Consider the following 26,390-nt stretch of genomic DNA (forward strand, 5'->3'; position numbering starts at 1 on the left):
TCAGCAAATAATGGTCCGATTATCAATGTTAATACATGACAAATTTGTAAAATTTTCCGATCTTTTCGAAAAAAATATTTTGAAATTTTTCAAATGAAGACTTGCATTTTAAATGGGCGTAATATTCAATGTTTGACCCTTTTAAAATGTTTGGCTTGATTTAAAAATTTTAAAAATATTTTTTCGAAATGATCGGAAAATTTCACGAATGTTCTATGTATTAACATTGATAATCGGACAATTAGTTGCTGAGATATCGTCATTAGAAAATGGTGGGTTATTTTGGTGAGATTTGTCTCTTAGACAATTTTATAGCAAATTTTCTGAACATCTAAAAAAAAATATTTTCAGAAATGGTCCTTATGGTCACTATTTTTAAAAATTGAAAAACTGCAAATATTTCGCTAAAATCAAAATTTCGGTGGCTATATCTTGAAAACGGAGCCCTTTATCAAAAAATCTGTAAAGTACTTTTCAATTAGAAATTCAATTTTGCATTAAAAAATAATGTCAAACCTGTTTTTGCATGAAACTTAGATTTTTTCAAAAAATCACTGTTTTTTCAAAAATTCATAACTCGGCGGCAGATTTTTTGACCATGTTTCTCTATGGCTCAAAAGTTGCGGATTTTTGTCCCCTAAAACATATCAAAAAATCTCGAAAAACTAACAAACAAACAAATCTGCAAATTTTTTTTCCGTATATCTATTTTTTTCTCAAAAGTCCTCAACAATACCTACAATTTTGCCAAAGACACCAAATTGATCAGAAAATTCACTCAAAAGTTACAGCTGTTTGAATATTTACATACCATTTTTGTATGGACAGCAGCCAAAATTGTATGGAGACTTGTATGGATGAACGACGCAAAACAGCTTATTTGGTCATAGCGAATGCCCCCACAAAGTTCAAGTCAAATAAAAAAATACAAAATTTAAAAATGGTCGAAATCGGCCTATTTCGTAGAGAGTTGCTCAAATAGTTATAGAGCAATTCCAGCTCAAATCGGGAATTTTTCCGTTACTTTTGTACCCTACCCTCTCCGATTTCAATGGAACTTTGTAAACATGTTATCCTAGTTCTATATAAGCCATTTTTGTGTATATGGAGCCAATTGTACTAGAAAATAACATTTGAAAAGGGCGCAAGTTATTTAAATATTTTTGTATTTTGTAATTTTAAAATTACTGCATCTCGAATCCGTTGCATCCTACCGAAAAGTGGTCAAAGACAAACTTGTAGGAAATTGGACGGACTTTCTGAAAAAAATACACGTCACTTCTATGAGATGTTTAAGTTTATAAGTTAAATTTTAGAGTGATGTCACGATTTTTTTTTTTTTCGTTCCAAATTTCTAAGGAAATTGCCTAAGATGTTACAAAAAGACTCACAAAAATGCAGGATGGTATAACTCTCCTAAAAAATACAAAAATCTTCAACTAAAACTGTTTTTATGAGAAGTGCTTACATAAACATAAATCGAGTCAAATTAAAAAGCTGTCAAAGACAAACTTATGGTAAACTGGACGATTTTTCCGTTAAAAATATTTAAGAGACTGCAAAATTAAATCTGTCATATAGAAATTGCCAAAAACCGCAAAAAAAAACTATTTTTCAACATTTTTGTTTTTAAAACCGCTGTATCTACACAAGGATTGGACATAGGACAATGGTCAATATTGAGACTTTCATGTAAAATTGCCTGGATAGTCGATTCAAACTATCGGTTTTGAAAAAAATTGACGTTTAGACCACTTTTCAAAATAACAGTTTCAGTCAATGGTTTTTGTATTTTTTTAGGAGAGACATACCATCCTGCATTTTTCGTGAGTCTTTTTGAAACATCTTAGGCTTCGAGATACAGTTATTTTTAAATTATAAAATACAAAAATATTTAAATTACTTACGCCCTTCTCAAATGTCGTTTTTGAGTATTATTGGCTCCATATACACAAAAATGGCTTATATAGGCCTAGGATAACAAGTCAACAAAGTTCCATTTAAATCGGAGAGGGTCGGGTACAAAATTACCAGAAGAATTCCCTATTTGAGCTGAAATTGCTCTATATTGCTTGAAAAGTTAGATTCGTATATTTTTAAGAATATGGGTAATTCTCATCGAGTTCCTTAATACTTTGACCAAATAGGTAACATCTCTGATCACGAATCCAAGCACCATTTTACGATATCTCGTAAATGAAAAGAATTACCCTTCTGGATTATTGCTGATTCGAAAAGTACATGTATTGAATTTCCTTTGAAATGGCACGTGTTAGTATTGATTTAAAAAAATATGAAAATATTGCTTTCGAAAAGATCGGAACATTTCACGAATATTTCAAATTTTAACATTGTAAATCGGACCATTAGTTGCTGAGATATCGATATTATAAAATGGTGGGTTGTTTGGGTGAGACTTAAAAAACAGCAATTTTCCTGTTTTCCTTTGCATGGCAATATCTTAGCAACTAAGGGTCGTATCAACAAAGTTCAAAAAAGCAAAATGTAGAGAATTTTTGCAGCTTTTCATTTATATATTTTTTTCAAAGGTGGGCAAACATGGGCACTTATTTAGAAAAATAAAATAATCAGCAACTATTTTCAAGAAACATACCTAAAAATGCTTATAACCTGAAATCAGTGCACTTTATCAAAATACTAAAGTCAAACTTAAGTACTTTTTGATAGCAAATTCGCTTTTACATCCAAAATACATCGATTTAAAAAAATCAGTATTGATTCAAAAAATCATAACTCGATCAATTTTGTTTTAAACATTGTGGAAATTTCTAAAAGATGGTGTTTGATGTCCACTTAAACATTTTAAAAATCAAAAATCATTAAAAAAAATTTACCGTGTATCAAAATAATTTTCAAAAGATACAGATTTTTTTTATTTTCCTACATAATTTATGGACAGCTGCCAAATTTGTATGGAAAATTACATGGCCAAACTAATGATGCAAAATGGCTTCTTTGGACATACCGAAGGCACTTAAAAAGTTTCAGCCGGATTAAAAAAATACAAAAATTAAAATAAAAAAAAGAATGATTTCATAGTATATTGCTCTGCTTTGTTTTTCATTTTTGCATGTTATTTTGAAAACTGTTTCTATGATTCGAGATTTCAAATTAAAAAAAAAGATATTTTAAAAAAGTTTAACACTCTTTGTACCGTTGTCCACACTGGACTACGGACCCCAACCTGAACACAGACCCCGCTTGTCCAGAAAAAATGACTCGTCCTGTCGAAGCCTCGTAGCTGCAATAAACGGGGAAAAGCGAGGCGCTAGATGACCACCACCTTGGTGACGACGACGACGACGACGGCCGGGAAGAAAGGGTGCATGGTCCTGGGCACCGGTGATGAAAATGATGATGTCTATATGCAAAGAGAAGTGAAAAATTCGCGCGCCCGGCTTTGGCAGAGTGGAGTGGCGGTGAGCAATTTTTGTGTGGAAAAGCTGGGAAAACGCGCGGGTGGAAAAAATTGAATCAAAGCAAAGTAACGAGATACGAAAAGAAAAATATTTGCTTGAACGAATTTTAAACTGAACATTTTTAATTAGATTTTTTTTCATCGAGCGAGCGAGTGAGCGTGCTGCTAGTTCAACTATAAACAGTGGCTGTGCAAATTTTTTCGGGTTGATGTTTCGCTCGTTGCGTTTATTTTATTTTATTTTTTCCCCTCATAGCTTTTTAGAGTACTGTTGTATATAGTATATAGTTCGCCAGCCGCACAGTCAGTGGGAATATGACCACCATCCGTTGGTGCCGTTAGCTACGGGGAAATTAATTCTATGTTATCAATCAAGCAAATGACGACGAGTTTGCTCTTCGTGCGCAATATTATTATGCAGCGCAAATAGTTCAAGCGCGTTTGCATTCGAAATTGTCCATGTTTTATGATGATTTTAGTTAGAAATTCCATTTGAATTTCAAAGTATGATATTTAATTTGGTATCTCTACTTGTTAAATATTTTTTGGACAGCTCATGACCAAAGTAAACCTTGATTTTTAAACTACGATATCTCGAACCAGGACTCATTAGGAAGCAAACACTCGCCGCCTAATATTTTTTATTGACTCATATTTGAATTTTAGCTTAAATCTCACCAACGAGTTTTTTTTTCAGAAAATAACACGAACACGTGTTCCCATTTTGTTTTGTGTTTTCATTTTTAAACTTGTGAGGCTTTGAATTTTGAAATTGAGAACAGGCCTCGGAAAGAGAAGAGTCATTGACTGAAACTGGACGAGATTTAAAAGTGCTTTCAGAAAACAAAGCGCATGGCATGATCGTAATTTTAAAGCGACCGTCAGTAAACGCACACGAAATTGAAACGAACGAAACCGATCTCTGCACTCAAGCAGCCGCCCGTCACGAAGACACCTGAGCAACTCTCCACGAAATCGGCCGATTTCGACCATTTTTATTTTTTTTTTATATTTTTTGATTTGGCTCAAACTTTGACCAAAGAAGCTTTTTTGTGCCATTTGTTCACCCATACAAGTCTCCATACAATGTTGGCCGCTGTCCATACAAAAATGGTACGTAAATGTTCAAACAGCTGTAGCTTTTGAGTGAATTTTCTGATCAATTTGGTGTCTTTGGCAAAGTTGTAGGTATTGTTGAAGACTATTGAGAAAAAAATAGGTTCACGGAAAAAAATGCAGATTTTTCAATCAACTTTTTTTCACAAAAACTCAATTTCCCAAAAAAAATCATGTTTTAACACTGAAATTCGGACCATTAGTTGCTGAGATATAAACATTAGAAAATTGTGGATTTTTTGGGTGAGACTTTAAAAACTTCAATTTTCCTGTTTCTTTTTTGATCAGAAAATTCACTCAAAAGTAACAGCCGTTTGAATATTTACGAACCATTTTTGTATGAACAGTCGCCAACATTGTATGGAGACTTGTATGGGTGAACCAATGACACAAAATAGCTTCTTTGGTCATAGGGAAGGCCCCTACAAAGGTTGAGACAGATCAAAAAATACAATTAAAATCAATTTCCGGTTTTGAGCATGAGCATGAGCATGAGCATGAGCATGGTTGACTGTTAATGAGCTGCTACTCCGTTATTGACAGATCAGCTGAAATTAAACAATGAATCAAAAATGATCAGTGGGAGCCAACCATCCGTTCACTGTTTAACCCCTGAAGACCCCGACTTTATTAGTCAATACCGGCGCCCTCCCAAGAAGCCTGCAGTTCAACAAAAGGGAGGAATGTTAGTCCGATAGTTGAAGTTGCAGACTCATCAAGCACATAGTTTTTCGCTATATACTTGTTGATACCGCTTGAGACCGTTGAATCCACAGCATCTCCTTCAAGCATCACGTGATTATTTTTTTGGGTTAGTAGGATAAGGTATTGGCTTTTCGATGCCTCCCGAGCTACGATGCTATGGGGAGGACTTTCATAACAAACCCGTCGGCGAGCCTTCCGAGCAACGATGCTATGGGAAGGTCTTTCTAATTAGCACACCAAAACACTCGCGCACAGGTATTTAAATACTGAATAAATGTAATTTTCATCACGATTACCCAGACGACATTGATGATGTAGGAAGGACTTTTTACAGTCATTTACAGTAATACTTAAACTTATTTTAATGCAACAATTCACACGACGTCGTGCCTCCCGATCAACGATGATATAGGAAGGACTTGAGCAAGCCAATCAGGATGAAACACGAAATAAAATTCTTTTCTTTTCACACACAATGCCACATAATTGACCGCGCGTCGCCACCCAACAAATTGAACTGATTTTCTTCTGCTTGTGGGCAAGCCAACCAGGATGAAACACGAAATAAAATTCTTTTCTTTTCACACACAATGCCACATAATTGACCGCGCGTCACCACGCAACAAATTGAACTGATTTTCTTCTGTTTGTGGGCAAGCCAACCAGGATGAAACACGAAATAAAATTCTTTTCTTTTCACACACAATGCCACATAATTGACCGCGCGTCACCACGCAACAAATTGAACTCTTAAAATCAATTTCCGGTTTTGGTAGAATATTACTCACATGCTTTCATTCTCATTCTCTTTCTCAATCTCTCTTTTTCTTGCTCGTATGGTGCTTCATATTGACAGCAATCAGTTGAAAGCAGCCATGGGGAAAGTGATTGCAATTTCGGTAGAAAGTGAAACAATCGTTCGCTTAGAGTCAAATGACCGCATAAGTGCAAAATGTCAAAGTTGAAAGAAGGGCGCAGTCGACGTTCACTTAACATATCAGATGGTCACAAGACCTGGTTAGAGAGATTAGTGAATTTAAGAGATTGCAACATGTGAAATTCGTAAAATTTCAGTCTTTGCCTTGATATTTCTGTAAAAAAAAACCTCCAAAATCACTAAATTTTTATACTTCTCTATTAGCGTGGCTCACGGATATATGAAAAAGACAAAAGTGTTCAATTGCGAACGCCTCGCCCGGAATTTTGTAGCATTATAGCCCCAGAAGCTAGCCTGAAATTTTGAGCGCATTTGGTTAGTGAGAAGTAGTTCCACTTTTGACCTGAAGTTATTAAGAAATTCCAATAAATTTAATTTATTTATTTTCAACTTTTTAACTCTTCTTCGAGAAAGTTTTCCTATGCCCTATGATATTTTCTCAAAATAGAGGTTTCTTATAGGTTTTGATCCGGGGAACAACTTTGTAGAACATCATAAAGCGCTAGGAATTAATCCCGGAAAGATACAGGCAAATTTTTAGAGCACGTTAAATTTGTTTTCCAAACTCCAAAAAATATCCTGTATCTTTTCGGGATCAATCCCTAGCGCTTTGCGATGTTCTACAAAGTTGTTCCCCGGATCAAAACCTATAAGAAACTTGAGAATAGGAAAATTTGATTGGGTTTTGGGAAATTTTCTCTAAGATGAGGTTAAAAGTGAAAATTTCCTATAGTAAATTTTTAGAAGTTCCATACTAACTTCAGGCCAATGGTGGAAGTACTAAACCTTAACCTAATGCGCTCAAAATTTCAGGCTATGTTCTAGGGCCATATTGCTACAAAATTCCGAGCGAGGCGTTCGAAATTGAACACTTTTGTCTTGAAATGATAGTCATAGATCCAGATAATTGAGAATATTCGCAAAGATTTTTTTTTTCGCAAAGATCATAAAATTTCACAAATGTTTCATTTTTCATTAATGAAAATTGGACCATTAGTTGCTGAGATATCGGGATTAGAAAATGTGGGAATGGGTGGATTATACTGCAAAACTTTAATTTTCTTGTTTCTTTTTCGTTTTTTAGCTGTATTCAGCGACTGGAATTCTAATCAGTTGAGTGATTTTTGGAAAAAAATCGATGTTTCATGCAAAAACAAGTTTGACATTATTTTTTAATGCAAAATTGAATTTGCAATCAAAAAGTACTCTACAGATTTTTTGATAAAGGGCTCCGTTTTCTAGACGATTAGTGCGCTGACCACGCGGACGCGCTGTCTTGTTTTTGCATGCTCATTTTCATTTCTTTTATGTCGCTGTTTGTGTGCATGGGGTGATTGGTTATTATAACTTATTGGACATCATAAGTGCAGTGCTTCAGGGGACGCGCAGTCCTGTCCTTTTCGCGATAATTTTCATCGTAAATGATCGTAAAAATTTATTCCAACTGGCATCGATCGATTTTATGAAGAGTAAAGCGTCATTTATTTACTATTTTTGAAATTTGCTCGCGTTATCTAAATTGTAAAAATTTACTGATAAGTCCAGCCCATAGCACTACTGCTCGGCTGGCACGCGTTCGATAAAAAAAAACTTTTTAAATGATCAATTATCTATCTTTCCGCAGCCGGCTGCCTAAGATTTAAAATTTTCAACCGATAAACAAAATGCTCATGGTCACATCACTGCCACTCGTGAATCCTGACCTCATACCCATCTACTAACCCCCTCAAAACTCATGTGATACTTTGTCAGAGATGCAGTCGATTGGGCGGTCTCTATCACTCAAGTATCGGACTAACATTCCCATCCACTTCCCCGTGACCCTACCACTGGTCGTGGCCGGCGCCGGTATTGATCAGCATGATAGGGGCCTTTGAGAAGTTGCGAAGCGAGGAAAGATAGCTCCCACTTATCTTCCACGGCTCGTGGATGTAACTTCTGGAGGTCCTGGTTAATAACGGAGTAGCAACTGCGGGTGGGCACCTATGCTTATGCTTATGCTTATTCAGCGACTGGAATTCTTATCTCCAATGTTTCTTCGGCAATCCTATTTCTCTTTTTTTAAACTTTTCGATAACAATATTTCAAGATAAATGCTATTTAAAAAAAAACGAAAAACGTGAATTTTTCAGTTAACCCTCTACAACCCAACCCCGCCTTTAGACGGGCTTTTTTTTAAATAATCATTTATTTACCAGTTTACGTTAAGCTTTTACAATACATGAGAATTTCAACAGATGTTCAACAAGGTTCCGAAATGTAGGGTAGGGTAGTCATCAATGAGACACTTTTGGTTTTTAACTTTCAACGATTTTTGTATTTTTTTCATCAGCATGTTTTAATGAGCTTTTTGTTGTATTTACTTTCTTTTAGTGAGTTCTAACATTGACCAAAATATGAGATCGATCCGACCTCTACAGCCAGAGCAATCCAACTGTCTCATTGTAGACGCACTTGGCAGGAACAATGAGACAGGTGGGGAACAATGAGACACTCTACGAAAATCAATACTTTTCTAGTAAAACATCATGTTTTTGTATTGTTCCATTGCAGGTGACTTACCTTGAACATTTTAAAGCAATTTTGCCAACTTGAAGCTTTCATTAACAAAAGTTATACTAAAAAGTATTTAAATTTAGTAAAATCCATTTATTTATACCATATAACTTTATATGTTTGGCTAAATGAAGTCAAAATTCATTAAATATGTCAAAAATCACTTCCGATTCATGTTTTGAAGGATTTCTCTAGATTTTGAAAAGTTTAATGAAGAAAAATCAAAGTGTCTCATTGTTACCCATAGGCTGAAAAGAGTGGGGAACAATGAGACAGCCCTGGATTCTGGGTAAATTCTTAAATTTGGTCAATTCTAATGAATGGCCATTGTAGCCCAACTCATGCCCTATGAAATGACGAAAAAAGTTTGGAGAAATTTTAGTTTTTGTATTATTGGCAGCCTATAAGCGAAAATGTAATTTTCAGTCATTATTTACTTTTACATCCCAAAATCAAACATTTATGAATAACTTTGCAAGGGAGCGTCCATAACCAAAGCCACTATGATGGCAGACGTGTATCCAGTAGATACACCTTTCCCAAAAATATCAGCCTGATTGGTTGAAACTACGACTTGTGAGAGCCATTTTATCATTGTTCCCCGTGTCTCATTGATGACTACTCTACCCTAATACAAATTGTTTTCTTTTATTCCACCTAAGCTCCCTAATACTCTTTTTAAATACATACAAACTACACTTTGGAAATTTTCTAAAGACAAATCCTACAAAATGTACCGTAATCCATAATGCTGCTTTTTGTTGAATACTATTTTTATCAATATGGGAGAATAATATGTCTTCTAAATCATTACACCTTACATTCATTCGGGTTCTCAAAATCTGTTCAGTCCAATTTCTAATTTCCATAACGTTGGGACACGAATTAAGGCGATGTAGATTGTTATCAATTTCAAAGCAGATTTCACATTTATTATCGGTTACTTTTCTTATCCCGTATTGAAATAATTTAAATCTATTAGGAATTAAGTCATTTAAGAAATTATAAACACTAGATCGATCTTCTGGCTGCAAAAAATTTGAACTTGAAGCCATGCAGTTTCCCAGCTCATTTGCGGATATTCTATTTCAACTTTAGGTTTAAATTTAAATTCATCAATAAAATATAAATAGATAAGTTTGCACGAGTGAAGATTGTAGTTGCTTTTTATCATATTTGCAGTTTTCAGCCATTCTCTCGAGTTACGCGATAATTTAGATGTATATTTGTATCGAAGTAAATATTCATCATTACTTGGACAATCAGATTGTAACACATTTCTTATAAATATTGCCTTGCACTTACTTTCAGGGTCTTGAAGTCCTAAGCCGCCATTTTCTGCTGAAAGATATAATTGCCGTCTATCTACTTTAAAAATTTGATTGTTCCATATAAAATTTCCAACACTTGCCTTAATTTTTGCTAAATGAATATTTTTTGGAGGAAAGGCTTCGATTTAAAAAATCACCAAAAATCCATTTTAAACCAATTTTTGATCTTTAAAAAGCATTGGAAAGAAGAACTCCTGAAATTTAAGAAAATATAAGGGTTGGAAGTTTTACTTGTTTTATGTGACTTTGCCAATGCTTTAAAAAAAATATTTTTAGGGGTCAATTATTTCTGTGTTTTTGACATTTCCTATATTTTATGTAAAAAGAAGTATGCAGTAATTTCTGTAGTGTCCCAGACTATGCCTCTTCGCATTTTTCTACAATTTAAATGATAATGGTGCCATTTTAAAGCAGAAAATGTGAAAAACAAGCAGAAATTGAAAAAGTGACTGTAAAAACAAGGTGGTAGAGAAGGCCGAATACTACCAAAAACAAACATAAACTTAACAAGATAAATGCAAATTAAAATACTAAAAATGTAACAAGAAAAACATAAAACAAGAGAAGTAAAGTTTTTCGTAGAACAAAAGTTGCTCAAAACGACCTCCTAAACAGGGGAAAAATAAAAATTTTCGAAAAAAAAATTTGGGCAGCAGAGGGTTAAAATTTAAAAATATTGTTAAGTACGTTTTGATTGCAAATTTTATTTAACATTAAAACTTGTATTTAAACAGTAAAAATAAGATTTTTTTTTATTATTTTGCTAAAAAACTTTTTTTTCAAAAAATACTTCGAGATTAGGCACAAAAGTTTCAGTTTTTTGTCCCCAAAACAAACCAAAAAATCTTGAAAGCTAATTTTGAGAAATTGAATTTCTGTTAAAAAAAAGTTATTTTAAATATCGCCAAAACAAAATTTTCGAGTACCTTTGATACCGAGCACAACTTTGCCGAAGACATAAAATCGATCAGGAAATTCTTTAAAAAGTTAAGGATTTCGAAACTTTTCAAAACATCAAAAAAAATCAAGCCTAATATCTGTTGTATGAAAACTTTAAATTGTGTTTTGAAAGTGTGTTGAACAATGAACCTATGTCTGAAATCATTTTTATCGGATTCCTAACATTACATATCAAAACATTGGATTGGCATATTTGTCCCCCTTTCAAAAATAGGCCATCCATAGTCAACGTTGACACCTTTTTTTTTATAAATCACATGCCTGATAAACAGTTTTACAAATTACAATCATACTTGACCTAAAAGATTAGAGTAATTTATGTGTTTAAATCACATTAAAATCAGTGATCAGTAATTTGAAAACGGATTTTCTGATCGATTTGGTTTCTTCAGCAAAGTTTTGATTTTGCTCAAATCTTTTCTTTTCTTCCTGATTGCTCCAAATAGGCTCATTCACTCGCGAACACAAACCGAACGCGACGCAAAACTGCTCTGATCTAATCCTACTGTTTGTCCGCACACCAATCGCTACTGAACACTCTCTCTCTCTCTCTTTTGCTCTCCCTCTCATTCCTATCGGAAATACAGCGAGCGGCTCAAAAAATCAGCAATATTTTGAATATGTAATTTGTCAGCAATTTCCACCTTGCTACAAATTGACGATAATCTGTGAAAGTGCAGGCAAATAGAGCGCCACGCTGTTAGATTCTCTCCTCCCTGAGCATATTCGTTTGAGATTCTGGTTGATGGACGGAGCAGTCAGCGAAAAACTGACAAATTACTGGTATTGCTGTGTGAAGCAATTGACCAAGTCACTGGCAGTTAGCGAGTCGCTGTTCGCTCACGAATAGCTGCGCGCTTTAGTCGGCATAGATTCGTTCGACTATGAGTGAGAGATTTCTGATCTGAACCGAAAATCAGGACCCCTTTTCGGAAATACCAGTTCACTCTAAAAAAATTAACTTTTTTTTCAATTTTGAAAAAAAAAACATTTTTGGATACATCTTATACAAAAAAGGCATATTTTGAGCTTGGCACAAGCTGGCAGTGTTGCCAATATGAACACAAAATTGCAATAAAGCACAATCAATTCGAATAACAAAAAATCTTGACAATGATGGTAGACTAAAATCTGCAAAACTACGATCGAATAGGGAGTACAATCGAAGGCCTCCTTTCTTAAAAATTCCTTTAAAATCATAAAACCTAAATGCGTTATTCCTCTACTAACATACTTCTTCATTTTTTTCTATTCTCTTCCCTCTAACCACACGCTACTAACCAAATCCTTGGAATCACACTGCTCTCTCAATCTCAATCTGTGTGCAAAACCCGGAAAACCACCGCCCGCCCGCCCATTCGAACTTATGCGTGACTGACTGCGTCGTCGTATTTGCGCACAATTCCGTTCTTCCTGCTGGACCCTCGTGAAATTGCATCTGCCTCACATCACATCAAACGAACACTGAACTGGACTGAAACTGGAAATCTCCGGGCCGGGCGCGTTCTTGTGCTGCATAATTCCTTCTTTCGATCTGCAAACCCCCGTCTAATCCCCGGCATCTGCAATTCCAAAACACGAACGTCGGAATTTGGACTCCGGACGCTCTGCGTGTAGCAATGCGGCCAGCACACCAAGGACATGGACGCCTACAGTGGATGGCCCGCGCCAAGAAACCACATGTCGATGAAGCAAGGATACGAGGTATTGCAAATCACATTCCCTGTTCAGTCGAAGACTTTTTTTATTTCAATTTCTGTTGTGGGAAACGCACACAAAGGAACACCGGGGATCCCGTTTCGAGATGGGAAAAAGAAAAGCTTTTCCTGGGTTTTCCATTTCCGGTGGGCGAACGAGTGACGACATGCGAGAAAGCTCTGCTCCATGAAGTCCTAATAAAAATCGTCATTGATTCATTCGTGCAGTGGCTAGGAGAAAACAAAATGCATCGCTAGGGTGGTTCTTTTCAGGATGAAACTACGCGGAAACCCTCCAAGATCAACCCTTTTTTTCAGTTTTACGCAAACTGATTGATGTTGTGCGAGCAGGTTTTCCTTCTCGAGCAACAAAGGAGCATGCCTCACTTCGTCAAATTGTGAGGAGATTTTTTCTTCAAAATAACGATAGGGTGAAGATGCTTATTTTTTACACAACAGAAAAAAACACTTTTAGACTCTAAAACTATCAACTTATTTTAATCTGACGTAAACTAGTTTTTTGCATTCTGTTTTAATTTTCTTTTGTTTCTCTTTTGTTTCTCTTTTGTTTATCTTTTGTTTCTCTTTTGATTCTCTTTTGTTTCTCTTTTGTTTCTCTTGTGTTTCTCTTTTGTTTCTCTTCTGTTCCTTTTTTGTTTCTGAAGTGTTTTTTTTCGTTTTCACTTTGTTTCGATTTTCTTTCCATTTTTCTTTTTTATTTTGTTTCTATATTGTTACGATTTTGTTGCTATTTTGATTCTTTTTTGTTTTTTTATTATGGTTCTATTTTTTCTTTTTTGCTTCTATTTTGTTTTATATTTTGTTCCCGTTTTGTTTCTATTTTGTTCCTAATATGTTTTTATTTTGTTTCTATTTTATTTCTATTTTGTTTCTATTTGGTTTCCATTTTGATCTTTTTGTTTCTTGTTTGTTTCCATATTGTTTTTATTTTGTTATTATTTTGATTTGATTGTGTTGTTTTTTTTTGTTTCCGTTTCATTTTATTTCTTTTTTTAAATTTTGTTTATTTTTGTCTCTCATCTGTTTTACTTAAATTTTTTTAATTCCGTTTTGAATCTACTTCAATTCTCTTTGAATTTTTTGTTCTCTTTTATTTTTCTATTAAATTCCTTTTTATTCTCTGTTGGCTTGCTTTTAATTATCTTTTGATTCTTTTTCAACTCTCTTTCAACTCTCTTTTGTTTTTCTTTTGATTTTCTAATGATTCTTTATTAATTCTCTTCGTTGAGTCGTTTTGTTGATTCTGTTTGACATACAATTAATTCAATTTAAATTTAATTCACGTTGAATTCTACTCTTACTCTTAGTCTTTCGAATCAAATATTATTCTTATTTAACTCTCATTGGCTTCTCATTTGATTTCCATTAAATTTTTTGAATTTCGTTTGATTCTTTTTAGATCTCGTTAGATTATCAGTTGATTATCTTTGTTTTTCCTTTTTCATTTCTCTTTCTTTTCTTTTTTTATTATTTATATTTTTGTTTCATTTCTATTTCATTTACTTTTCATATCTTTTTCATTTTGCTTTCATTTCTGTTTTCTTTCTTTTTTATCTTTCATGTCTCTTTCTTTAATCTTTTATTTCTCGTTCAATTCTCTTTCATTTCTCTTTCAATTCTCTCACATTTCTCTTAGATTTCTCTTTCAATTCTCTATCATTTCTCTCCTGTTTCTCTTTTATTTCTCACCAATTTTTTTTGATTTCTCTTTGATTTCTTTTTCATTTCTCATTAATTTCTCTTTCAGTTTTCTTCATTTTTCTTTCAATTTTCTTTCATTTTTTTTCATTTCTCATTCATTTCTCTTTGATTTCTCTTAGATTTTTTTTCATTTCTCTTTCATTTTGCTTTTATTTCTCTTTCATTTCTCTTTATGTTCTCTTTAATTTCTCTTTAATTTTTCCTACATTTCTCTTTCATTTTGCTTTCATTTCTCTTCCGTTTCCCTTTGATGTATCTTTCATTTCTCACTCCATTCTCTTTCATTTCTCATTCCATTCTCTTTCATTTCTCATTCATATTTTATTCATTTTTTATTCATTTTTCATTCATTTCTCATTCATTTCCCTATCATTTCTTTTTCATTTCTCTTTCATTTCTATCCCATTTCATTTTCTTTACTTTATCTTTTCTTTTGCATTCTTCTTTTATTTCTATTTCATTTCTCTTTATTTCTCTTGCATTCATTTTTCTTTCGTTTTCCTTTCATAACGTTGCATTTCTCTTTCATTTCTCTTTCATTTCTCTTTCATTTCTCTTTCATTTCTCTTTAATTTCTTATTAATTTTTTATTTATTTCTCATTCATTTCTTTTTGATTTCTCTATCATGACTTTTTCATTTCTCTGTCGTTTTTCTTTTATTTATTTCTTTTCAATTCTCATTTGATATTATGTTGAATCTCTGCTGTTGTTGGTCTCGTTAAACCTTTTTTTTTATTTGATTCTCATTTTATTTTTATTCGCTTCTAATTTTTATCTTTTGATTAAAATTTTATTCTCTTTTCAGTATTTTTGTTAATCTTTTGCTTATACATCTTGTTCGATTTTTATTCGATTCACTTTCGATTGTCAGTTAATTCTTTTTTTCTTTATTTTTTATACCTTTTGGTTTCCTTTCATGACTCTCTCTACTTTTTCTGCTCTGTTTGCATTTATTATTCTTTGTAAACATTTATTTTTTTATTCATTGGATTTTGAAAAACCGTGGTATTTAAAAAAAACCTTTTATTGTAATGATTTTAGAAATCTTTTCGGATTTAATTTCGCAAATTTCGAAGAATTCCAGTGATTGAAAATAAAACTTGGCATAACTTGGATTCAATCTTGATCAAAATTTGAATGAAACATTTTTGTAATTTAAATGTTGAAAAAAATATGTTCTTAGTTCCAAAAAATTACACTTTTCTGAACAGCTCTGTTTACACTTTCCCCCTTCACTCTAAAAATTGCCAGCATGTGCGTCTCAATGCTTTCGGAGTGTGATTTTTATTAGCAGAACCACTCCTCCCTCAACCTTCTTTACCTTACACTGCAAACACTAGGCAAGGACATTCTAGCACCAGGATGTGCAGCCTTCCAGGCGCAAAATGAAAGAAAGCTCCCTCTTTCTCTTAGAATGTGAAGCAAAGCTGTGCTGCTGGTTTGGGATTTCACTGGGCGTTTTTTTTGTCGATGTTGAAGTTTGGTGTGAAAAAATGTTTTCACACCCTACTTTTTTGATTTACCTTTTTTCTCGACCGGACAAAGGAGTGTCTTTTGTTTCCGAAGGCACAAGAAGGTTTTGTTTTTTTCCCGGGGAGCCTTCGAAAAAATAATTTTCAATTGGGAACGAAAGTGGGTTTTCAGGGAGGAGAAGCTGAAGTGATAATGGTCCACTTGAAGCTAATGTTTCACTTTTGATTTTCTTTTGATTTTCTTTGAATTTCTTTTGATTCTCTTTTGATTCTCTTTTGATTCTCTTTTGATTCTCTTTTGAATCTCTTTTGATTCTCTTTTGATTCTCTTTTGATTCTCTTTTGATTCTCTTTTGATTCTCTTTGATTCTCTTTTGATTCTCTTTTGATTCTCTTTTGATTCTCTTTTGATTCTCTTTTGATTCTCTTTTGATTCTCTTTTGATTCTCTTTTGATTCTCTTTTGATTCTCTTTTGATTCTTTTTTGATTCTCTTTTGATTCTCTTTTGATTCTCTTTTGATTCTCTTTTGATTCTCTTTTGATTCTCTTTTGATTTTCTTTTGATTCTCTTTTGGTTCTTATTTGAATCATCTGTGATTCTTTCTTGATTCTTTTTTGATTATTTTCTGATGCTCTTTAGATTCTCTTTTGGTTCTTATTTGAATCATCTGTGATTCTTTCTTGATTCTCTTTTGATTATTTTCTGATGCTCTTTAGATTCTCTTTTGATGCTTTTGTGATTTTCTTTTGATGCTCTTTTGATTCTCTTTTAGTTTTTTTTATCTCTTTTGATTATCTTGGATTCTGTATAGGTTCTCTTTTGATTTTCTTTTGATTATCTTTTTCTCTTTCATTTCTATTTCAATTCTCTTTTATTTCTCTTTTATTTCCCTGTCATTTCGAAAGCATTTTTTATTTATTTCTCATTGATTTCTTTTATTTTTTTTATTTCTCTTTAATTTCTCTATAATTTTTCTTACATTTCTCTTTCCATTTCTATATCATTTCTGTTTCATTTCTTTTTCAATTCTCTTTTATTTCTCTTTCATTTCCCTGTCATTTGTCATTATTTTTTTAATTATTTCTCATTCATTTCTTTTTAATTTAATTTCTTTCTCTTTCATTTTTCTTTCATTTCTCTTTCACTTCTCTTTAAATTATTTTAACTTCCATTTCTCCTTCATTCCTCTTTCATTTCTCTTTCATTTTTCTTTCAAATCTCTTTCATTTCTCTTTCATTTATCTTTCATTTCCCTTTCATTTCTCTTTAATTTCTCTAGTATTCATCTTTCATTTCTCTTTGATTTCTTTTTCATTTCTCTTTCATTTCTCTTTCATTTCTCTTTCAATTCTCTTTGATTTCTTTTAACTTTCTCTTTTATTTCTCCTCATTTTCTCCTCCATTCCTCTTTTATTTCTCTTGCATTTTTCTTTCACATCTCTTTCATTTTTCTTCATTTCTCTTTCATTTCTCTTTAAATTCTCTAATATTTCTCTTTCATTTCTCTTTCATTTCTCTTCCATTTCTCTTTCATTTCTCTTTCATTTCTCTTTCATTTCACTTTCATTTCTCTTTAATTTCTGTTTTATTTTTATTTCATTTCTGTTTCATTTATTTTTTTCATTTCTTATTTTATTTTATGTTGAATCTATGCTCTTGTAGGTCTCGTTCAACAATTTCTTTCATTTTGATTTTCATTTTATTCTTATTCGCTTCTAATTCTTAATTATGTTTGTCTTTTAACTTTCGTTTGATTCTCTATTGATTCCCTTTTTATTATCTTTTGATTTTGTTTTGATTTTTTTTATTCTCTTTTTATTCCTTTTTATTCTCTTTTGATTCCATTCAAGGATTTTTATGGATTTAAAAAATTTAACGAACTCCTTGTACAACCATCCACTTTGCAAAGGCCAGCTTCCCTGAGCCGTTCCCCCATTCCAAAAAAAACCCTTTGATCGTCATTTTTCCTTCATTTTCGCACCGGTACATTTCCCTTTCCCAGGAGAAACGAAATCTCAGCCTGGCCAACACTATCGCCGAATGACTGATGATGACGAAGCACGCTTTTCGATTATTGCACTTCGACTCCGTTTTTTTTCCCCCTCTGCCTTTCTTTCTTTGTGAGGTAGTTTGAGTTTCCAATTTTCATTCGTCAATTAAATCATTTGTGAGCTTTGTCCCTTGGATTCTTTTGTACCAGCTGGTACACGCAGCTTTTCTTGTTTTCTCATTGTCTCATCTCAGCATTCGTCAATTAATCTGATTATTTTCATCGTTTTTTTTGCTGAAATTTTCCTTTTATTTTTTTCTCGATTTTTTCAGGCCAAAATGAATGCAGTCGATCATCATCACCACCACCATCACAACAATCTGCAAAAAGGTGAGTTTTTTTTCAGTGACGAAATTTGTCACGTGGCTCAAAAATGAAAATGAAAATTTTCAAATTTTAATAATTTCATCTCATTTCACCTGCAAACAGGCCACATGATTGACGATGGGCGGCTGCTGGACCACCACGGAATGCAATCGGCCGCCCAGATGAGCCAGATTTACGGAGCACGGGGTGCAGTTAGTAACGGCTCGCCGGGAGGACATCACCACGTGCACCCCAACTCGGCGGCCGCGCTGCTTGTGGTGCCACAGCCCATCAACGCGACCAAGATCGGGACCGGGCTGCCGAACGGAACGGGCCGGAAGTACCAGTGCAAAATGTGTCCACAGGTGAGTGGGTGAACATAACTTTATTGATTGTTAATGCTGAAAAAATTATGGAAATATCACAAAAATGTTGAACCACCTTACATTCAAATGTTAAACTTTCAAATTGAATGACCAGCAACGCCAACCTAACCTGAGGCAATTCACTTGTTCTAGCCCACCCATACCTGCCCCTAATGAACTTCAGGGTGAGCCTTTTGGGGTTTCCTCTGTGCGAAAGGGGTGGTTTCTGTGTCGAAAACCACCTCAGTTTTTTTTTGGTTTCCAAAAGAAAGTAAAAATTCAATTTAAAAATGTTTTAATGATTTCTCGCAGCTACTAACCACTTCTGCCACAAGTTTGGTCTCTTGTTTTGTTTCAAATTCGTTCCCAATTGGATCGTCACCTCCCCTCCCACGCCAGGCCTCGTTCTAGTGGTTGTCGTCAAGGTAAATGGGGAAATGTTGAGTCGTGAATGGAAAAAAAGTGTGTAACTAAAGTCAGGTACAGGTTATTGTAGCCTTCTTAACATTTTGTCTTGAAATTTGTGTGTTGTTAAAATGTGATTCATTTTTGAAAGATTTATAAATTACAAACTTGTTCAAGTTATTTAAGCTGATTTATCGAAAAAAGAGGTCACTTTAAAAAAATACTAATTTTTTTTTAAATACAGATTTAAATTTGTTACCATTTTACCATTATGAATATGCTAAATAATTTAAAAAAAAGTGTAGATGGTAACATCACACCTGGCTAAAACGACTTAGCATTAAGCTCTTGAAATTAGATCTATTTCAAGTTTTAAGTCGTTCTGAGCAATTCTTTGAAAATTCGCAAATCCACTGTTCATTTTATTTTTTTTATGTGTCGTCCAAAATGAGCCATTTGGCGTCATAAGTAACTTCACACAAGTCTTCATCGATTTTCTGATCGATTTGGCGTGATCGGCAAAGTTGTAGGTTATGATCATGACTAATCAGGATAGAATAATTACACTTGTAAAAAAACATTTTTTTATATTTTAGTAGACAAAAACTGCCAGCCAGGTATGACGGACGTTTAGTTTTTCAAAATTCACACGAAAAAAAAAAACAAAAAATCTTTTTAAGATGTAAAATTTAATTCTATATTCTAAATCGAAAAGAAATTCGTTTAAATTTGGTAAAATATACTCTTTTGAATTAAAGCCATTTTAGTTTAAATGGTTCAACAAAATTGTATTTTTTTTTTTCAAATAATAATAAGTGTCCAATAATATAATCAAAAAGTTGAGAAAATTCTCCACAATTTGCTTTTTTAATATTGTTGATCCGACCTTTGGTTGCTAAAATATGGCCTCTCAAGTCACATCTTAGGCTTTATCAAAGCTGTCACCTCCGCAATAAAACCTATTAGCCAAAACCACCATTAAAACCACTTAGTCGAAACAGCCTCCCCAGAACCCCGATAAACCTCTCTTAAAACCTAACAGAACCTCTGCAAAACCTGTCACGGCCAATTTCTAAAATCTACATTCAAGGTTTTTTTTTCGATCCCAACAACCTCCTTGAAGCCCTTATAAAACCTTTGTTACGTGTGACAAAAAATCAGGGCTGTGGAGTCGGAGTCGGAGCCGGAGTCGTAAATTTCTGATAGACCCGGAGTCGGAGTTGTCAAAAAAATTAATATAATTTACGAACTTATGTATTGTTCAATATTTGTTATAATACAGGTTAATTCCCATTTTTTTATATTGTAAATTTATTTATTGAATTGCGTGCACTGCGTTAACATATTGTTGTTAAATTTATTTTTTGATTAAAGATATTTATCAGATACCATGATGTTTTCGAAGCATTTTTATTGTGATTGGAAAGCTCACTATCAGTAATTAACAAAAATAACAATGTTTTCAAAACATTATCAACTATTATATCAATCTTCTGCTTGGAACGAAACATGCTCATTTTTATGTAAATAAAAACAAATCAAAGTGTCGTGCTGTAGGAGCGCTAGGCCCGGCTCCAGGAGGGCTTTTTGACTGTCCAACCTTTCCACTGTGTTGCGGGGAATTTCGTGGCAGCTATCTTGTGGGCTTTCAACTTAACTCTTCGTTAATGTCCAAGACGGACGGATTTGCCACTCAAGCGTTCACCAACGACACAACACTAACTTGTGCAACACAGCTTCAAGGCGACAATCGGCGAGTGGACTGTATTCACAACGACTTTTTCCTCCAGTGGACTCCTTTGGCCAGGATGCAAGAAAACAGCTTGTTTCACGATCTTTACTGCTATATTTACAAGCTTAAACTGACTTACGGACTAACAAATTCATTGGGTTTTTAAACTAAAACTTCGGCATTTCTTCCCGAATCTTCTTTGCATTTTTGCAACAAAAACATTCTTATTATTTAATCTCCTCTCGGGTGCGCAATCCTTTTTCCCTACCAATGTACACGCCACTTCTTCTTTCCATTCATTTACTTCATTCATCCCTACTCCCTGCTCTCCTATTGGTCTGTTTGCGCAAGCTGCCTATTCAGACGCGCGCTGCGCGTCCTTGAGCCTATTGTGTGCTGTGAGATTCATGAATGAAACATGTGTGAAAGGGAAAGGACACGAATGGTGAGTTGGTCTGCGGTTATTTACATGCTATTGTTTCTTTTCTTCTTCAATGTGTGGCGTGTATGTGCGGGTACATTTGTGTTGTGTTATGTGCTTGAAACAATGGAAGGATTAACTGACACTGTGGAAATGGATGGATTATTCTTGCAAATTTACTATACCTGACACTGTTAAAAAATCATATCGGTTGGAAACTATATCTTCTGAGGTTCAAATCATTTCTTGGGCAAATTAAATCTACTTTGGCGTTGGCGCCAACATACTCCCGCCGGGCAGAGATGGAATCTCTGTGACCTTAACCAAATTTGCATTATCAATGATTGGCAGAACAGCAATCTTATGGATCGCCCGCTTGTACACTACTGTGCCGATCTGTACTTCGACCGTACGCACCAAATCATCTTTCCCGGGGAAGGTTTTTGTGATTTTTCCCAACTTCCACACCTGTACAGGCGCATCTTTTTCTTCTAGCAAGACAATCATACCTGGTTTGATGTTGGCGGACTTAACTCGATTCTTACCGCGGGGTTGAAGGGTTTGCAAATAATCGCGATGCCACTTTCTCCTAAACTCATCGCGCAATCGCTGCATGTACTGCCAGCGATTGAGCCGATTTATCTGAACACCTTCACAACTGGGTTCAGGTACGGCGGTCAGGGGACGACCAATCAAAATGTGTCCGGGGGTGAGAATCTCTGAATCATTAGGTTCTGAAGAGGTAGCATAGAGAGGACGAGAATTTAAAATTCCTTCTATCTGAGTCAGAACTGTAGCGTACTCTTCAAAGGACAACTTGGCTTCCTTGAGAGTTCTCTTCAAATGAAATTTGGTACTCTTAACGGCGGCTTCCCAAATACCACCAAAGTTGGGGGCTTCGTGGGGAATGAACGACCAATTAATTTCACGAGGCTGACAGAACTGAGCGATTTCATCGACTGTGACTTGGGACTTCAACAATTCATAGAGCTCATGTAGCTCGGTTTTCGCTCCGCGGAAATTGGTTCCGTTATCGGAGTGGATTTCTCGGGGAAGTCCTCGACGACCTACGAAGCGTTTCAGAGCTGCGAGAAAAGTATCTGTACTCATATCTGAATTGAGTTCCAAATGTACGGCTCGAGTGACCATACAAACAAACACCGAGATGTAAGCTTTTACGATCTTGGGCTTGTATCGACCTTCCTTGACATAAACTGGACCTGCGTAATCCACACCAGTGACCTCGAACGGCAGAGCTTGGTTGACACGATATGCAGGAAGATTTCCCATCAACTGACTAGCAACCTTCGGGCGAGCCTGAAAACACGTGACGCAACGATGGGTGATTCTGCGAACTGACGACCTTCCGTCGATCAGCCAAAATCTTGTCCTCAAAGCAGCGATCAGACTCTTGGGACCGACATGCAAATTTTCTTCATGATAAGCGCGAATCAAAAGGTCAACTACAGGGTGTTTCGGCAAAATGTAGGGGTGTTTGGAGTGAAACAACAGCGAGGATTGCTGAAGCCGACCTCCAACTCTCAAGACATCGTCCTGGTAGAACGGGTGCAAACCTGCAATCTTCTTGCACGGTTCGTCATTCTGAACACGGTGGATTTCGTCACTGAGTGCTTCGTGCTGAATAATCTTTACGATCAGTTCCAGCGAAGCGCGCAACTCAGGGATCGTTGGGTGAATCATGAACACTCGACAAGGCGGATCTTTCTGACGACAATTTTGGATGAAACGCTGCACGTATGCCATCACACGCTGCAGCTTTCTGAACGAACTGAACCTTGTAAACACCGGAAGCTGGTCTTCATTGAACACTGGGGTTGCAATGATCGGACCAAGCTTCAACTCGGGAGTTCATCATCTGGAATTTCTGGGGGATTTCCTCATCATACACTTCGATTCTCAGGAAGAATGGGCCTTCCCAGAACTCGGACTTCGACATTAGAGCCTCGGGAAGCATGCCTCTGGAAACAATATCAGCGGGGTTGTCCTTTGACCTGACATATTTCCAAATAAATCCTGCGGTGAGCTCAAGAATCTTGGCAACTCTGTTTCGGACGAACACATCGAACTTCGCCAAGGACTTCTTAAGCCACGCGAGGACAACCTGACTGTCAGTCCAAAGTACGACTTGGCTTACCTTAAACTTGACAGTCTCGAGAACTCTAACCATCATGCGAGCCAACAGTTCACACGCCATCAACTCTTTGCGGTGAATGTTGAGATCTTTCTTGGGCGAACAAACTCTGGATTTGCTGCAGAGGAGGCGAAGTTGAGCTCTGCCGTCGGACAAGATGCATCGGACGTAAATGTTTGCACCGTAAGCAACAACGGAAGCGTCGGAAAATCCATGAAGCTCAATCGCGACAGTCGACGGGCTGATAACATAGCGTGGAATCCGAATTTCACTAACCTTGGGGAGGGCTCTACGGAAACACAACCACGACGCCAGAAGATCTCCTTCGACCTTAGCGTCCCATGGCAACTCAATCAACCACAACTTCTGCATGTAAAGCTTCGCAACAACAATCACGGGGATAGAAATCCGATGGGATCAAACAACCTGCCGATTTCAGAGAAAATACTTCGCTTGGTGAATTCGGTGACATCTTTTGGAAGACGCACCACGAACATAAATTCGTCAGACTGGGGACACCATGTCAGACCCAGTGCCTTGACGACCTCGTTTCCTTGATCGAGGCACACAAGTTTCTCACGATCAGATTCGGGAACACTACTCAACATTTCCTGGCAATTCGAGCTCCATTTGTGGACACGAAAACCTCCAGACTCAAGCATCTTTCGAATCTGCCGCTGGACGACTACAGCTTCGTCAGCGGAACTAGCACCGGAAAGGATATCATCGACATAACAATCATCACGAACCACCTCGGCTGCTAGCGGAAACTTCTCTCTTTCATCTTGACACAACTGAACTAGACATCTGGTCGAGAGGAACGGGGCAGCTGCTGTACCGTAAGTTACCGTCTGTAACTCCAGCACGCGAATCGGTTTTGAAGAGTCACTCCTCCACAGAATTCTCTGGAACCTCGTCTGAGACGAGTCGATAAGCACTTGCCGATACATTTTTTCAATATCGGCAGTGAATGCAATGGGGTTTTACGAAATCTGAGGAGGATACTGAACAAATCACTTTGGACCGGCTTTCCAACGTGGAGAACCTCGTTGAGCGACTTCGCCGTAGAACCTTGCTTGGCCGACGCGTCGAACACTACTCGCAGTTTCGTGGTCGAGCTCGTCGGCCTCAGGACGGCGTGGTGGGGCATGTAGTACCGATGCTGGTCTACATCCTTGGACTCATCAACCTCACGACAATGACCAAGGGTTTCATACTCATCAATGAACTTAGCATACTGCTGCTTCAGACTTGGTTCTCTGTTGAGACGGCGCTCCAACAGCAGGAACCGACGAAGAGCGAGCGAACGGTTGTCTGGCAACCCTGAAACATCTTCACGAAAAGGTAATCTGACAACAAATCGACCTGACGGTAAACGACGATGCGTTTCCACGAACAACTTCTCACATTCATCAACATCAGAGGGTGGGGGCGTTGGATCGGCAAGATCCTCGACCTCCCAAAACTTGAAATCGTTTGATTCAGCACATCCAACGAAGCGTTGTTCGCGATGTGTGAATGGTTCACAGAATTCTCGATTTCGCCGGAAAATACCCAGCCGAAATGAGTTTCACGCAACTCTGGCAGACCGTCTGCCAGGTGCAGCTGTCCTGACTTAAGCAGGCTGAAAAACATGGAGGCACCAATCAACATATCAATTCTCTCGGGGACATTGAACTCTGGATCCGCAAGTTGGATTCCCACTGGGATCGACCAGGAGGAAACATCAATCTTCGATCCGGGGATGATTCCAGTCACCTTTGGAACCACCAGACATGCGAAACTGGCGGCGAAGGCCGAGTATCTCGAATGAACGGTTACCCGGACTTTCTCCCTAGCATACATCTTTGACCCACCTACACCAGCGATCGGAACGTACAGCGACTCACGAGGGGCCTTCAACTTGTCGGCAATCCGCTCGGAGAGAAAGTTTACTTGCGAGCCACTATCAAGAAGCGCACGGCAAGGAACGGGATCTCCATCGTTCTCGATCAGGACAAGAGCCGTCAGCAACATCACAGTTTTCAAACTCTGGGAATGGTTGGATGAACATGAAGAGTTGAGAGGGGTTTGCTGCTGCAGGTTCTGACTCAGTGTAGTGGACGTGGGAAGGTTGGGAGATTCAGACTGAGGTGTTGTAGGGTTCGTTACTTGGAGGCTTGGGGTTGGTCTAACGCTTTGAGCTTTGAAGAAAGAGTCGTTATGGAGCAAGGTGTGGTGTTTCTTGTGGCAAGTCTGACATTTCAGGTTGCTCGAGCAACTAGAAAGTCGATGACCAGCTCGGAGGCAGTTAAAACATAACTTCAACTCACTAACTTTGGCATTGCGCTCCGGAACTGTCATCGCCAGCAACTTCGAACATTCAAAGTGACGGTGATCCGCCCCACAAACCAGACATGACTTGGCGACCTTTGCAGATGTGGCAGTATGGGATTTTGGGGTTGGTTTGGGGCAAGATGGCTTGGTGTTGCTTTGCTCCTTTGCTGAGCTCAAGACGCGCGAATTTTGGGAACGTTCAAGGACTTGGCACTCGGTTTTCAGAAATTGCAATGTTTGGTTAAAGTCTGGCAACTCACCTTGTTTCTGCGTCCTTTCCCACTGCTGTCTAGTTCTATCATCTAAGCACCCTACCACTAGCTTGTTAATGATAAGTCCTGACAACCTGTCGACGACGAGTCCTTGGTACTGCAATCCGGCGACGTGGCGATCACAGGCTTTGGTGAGCGCCTGCAAGTCCTTGTGGTTTCCCTTGGTGATTGGCTTGAGCTGCAACAATCCATCGATGTGCGTATCCACGATGACACGTTGGTTCTCGAACTGCTCGCTGATCTCCTTCCAAACTTGCTCGTAGTTGTTGTCTTGAATCATCTTTGCGGTGATCAACCCAGCTGCATCACCGACCAGGGCTTTGTCGAGGTGATGCAGCTTCATGGCATCGGAATCGCGGGTGCGACCGACGAGGTCCTCGAACATGGCCTTGAACTTTGGCCAGTTCTCCGTCTGTCCGTCGAAGGTCGGTAT

At 36.6% G+C, this 26,390-nt stretch overlaps 1 protein-coding gene across 2 annotated transcripts in view; it reads left to right on the forward strand.

Moving 5' to 3' along the window:
- LOC6054663 (zinc finger protein rotund) overlaps positions 1–26,390 on the forward strand; it is a 219,150-nt gene that overhangs the window by 138,205 nt on the left and 54,555 nt on the right. For both annotated transcript variants that reach the window (XM_038261933.1, XM_038261932.1), the window contains exons 3-5: positions 12,662–12,748; positions 18,261–18,318; positions 18,418–18,659. In XM_038261933.1, the coding sequence (XP_038117861.1) occupies positions 12,662–12,748; positions 18,261–18,318; positions 18,418–18,659 (387 nt within the window). The remainder of the gene's footprint in view (positions 1–12,661; positions 12,749–18,260; positions 18,319–18,417; positions 18,660–26,390) is intronic.

This window comes from Culex quinquefasciatus, chromosome 3, assembly GCF_015732765.1.
Source record: "Culex quinquefasciatus strain JHB chromosome 3, VPISU_Cqui_1.0_pri_paternal, whole genome shotgun sequence".
Classification (NCBI taxonomy): domain Eukaryota; kingdom Metazoa; phylum Arthropoda; class Insecta; order Diptera; family Culicidae; genus Culex; species Culex quinquefasciatus.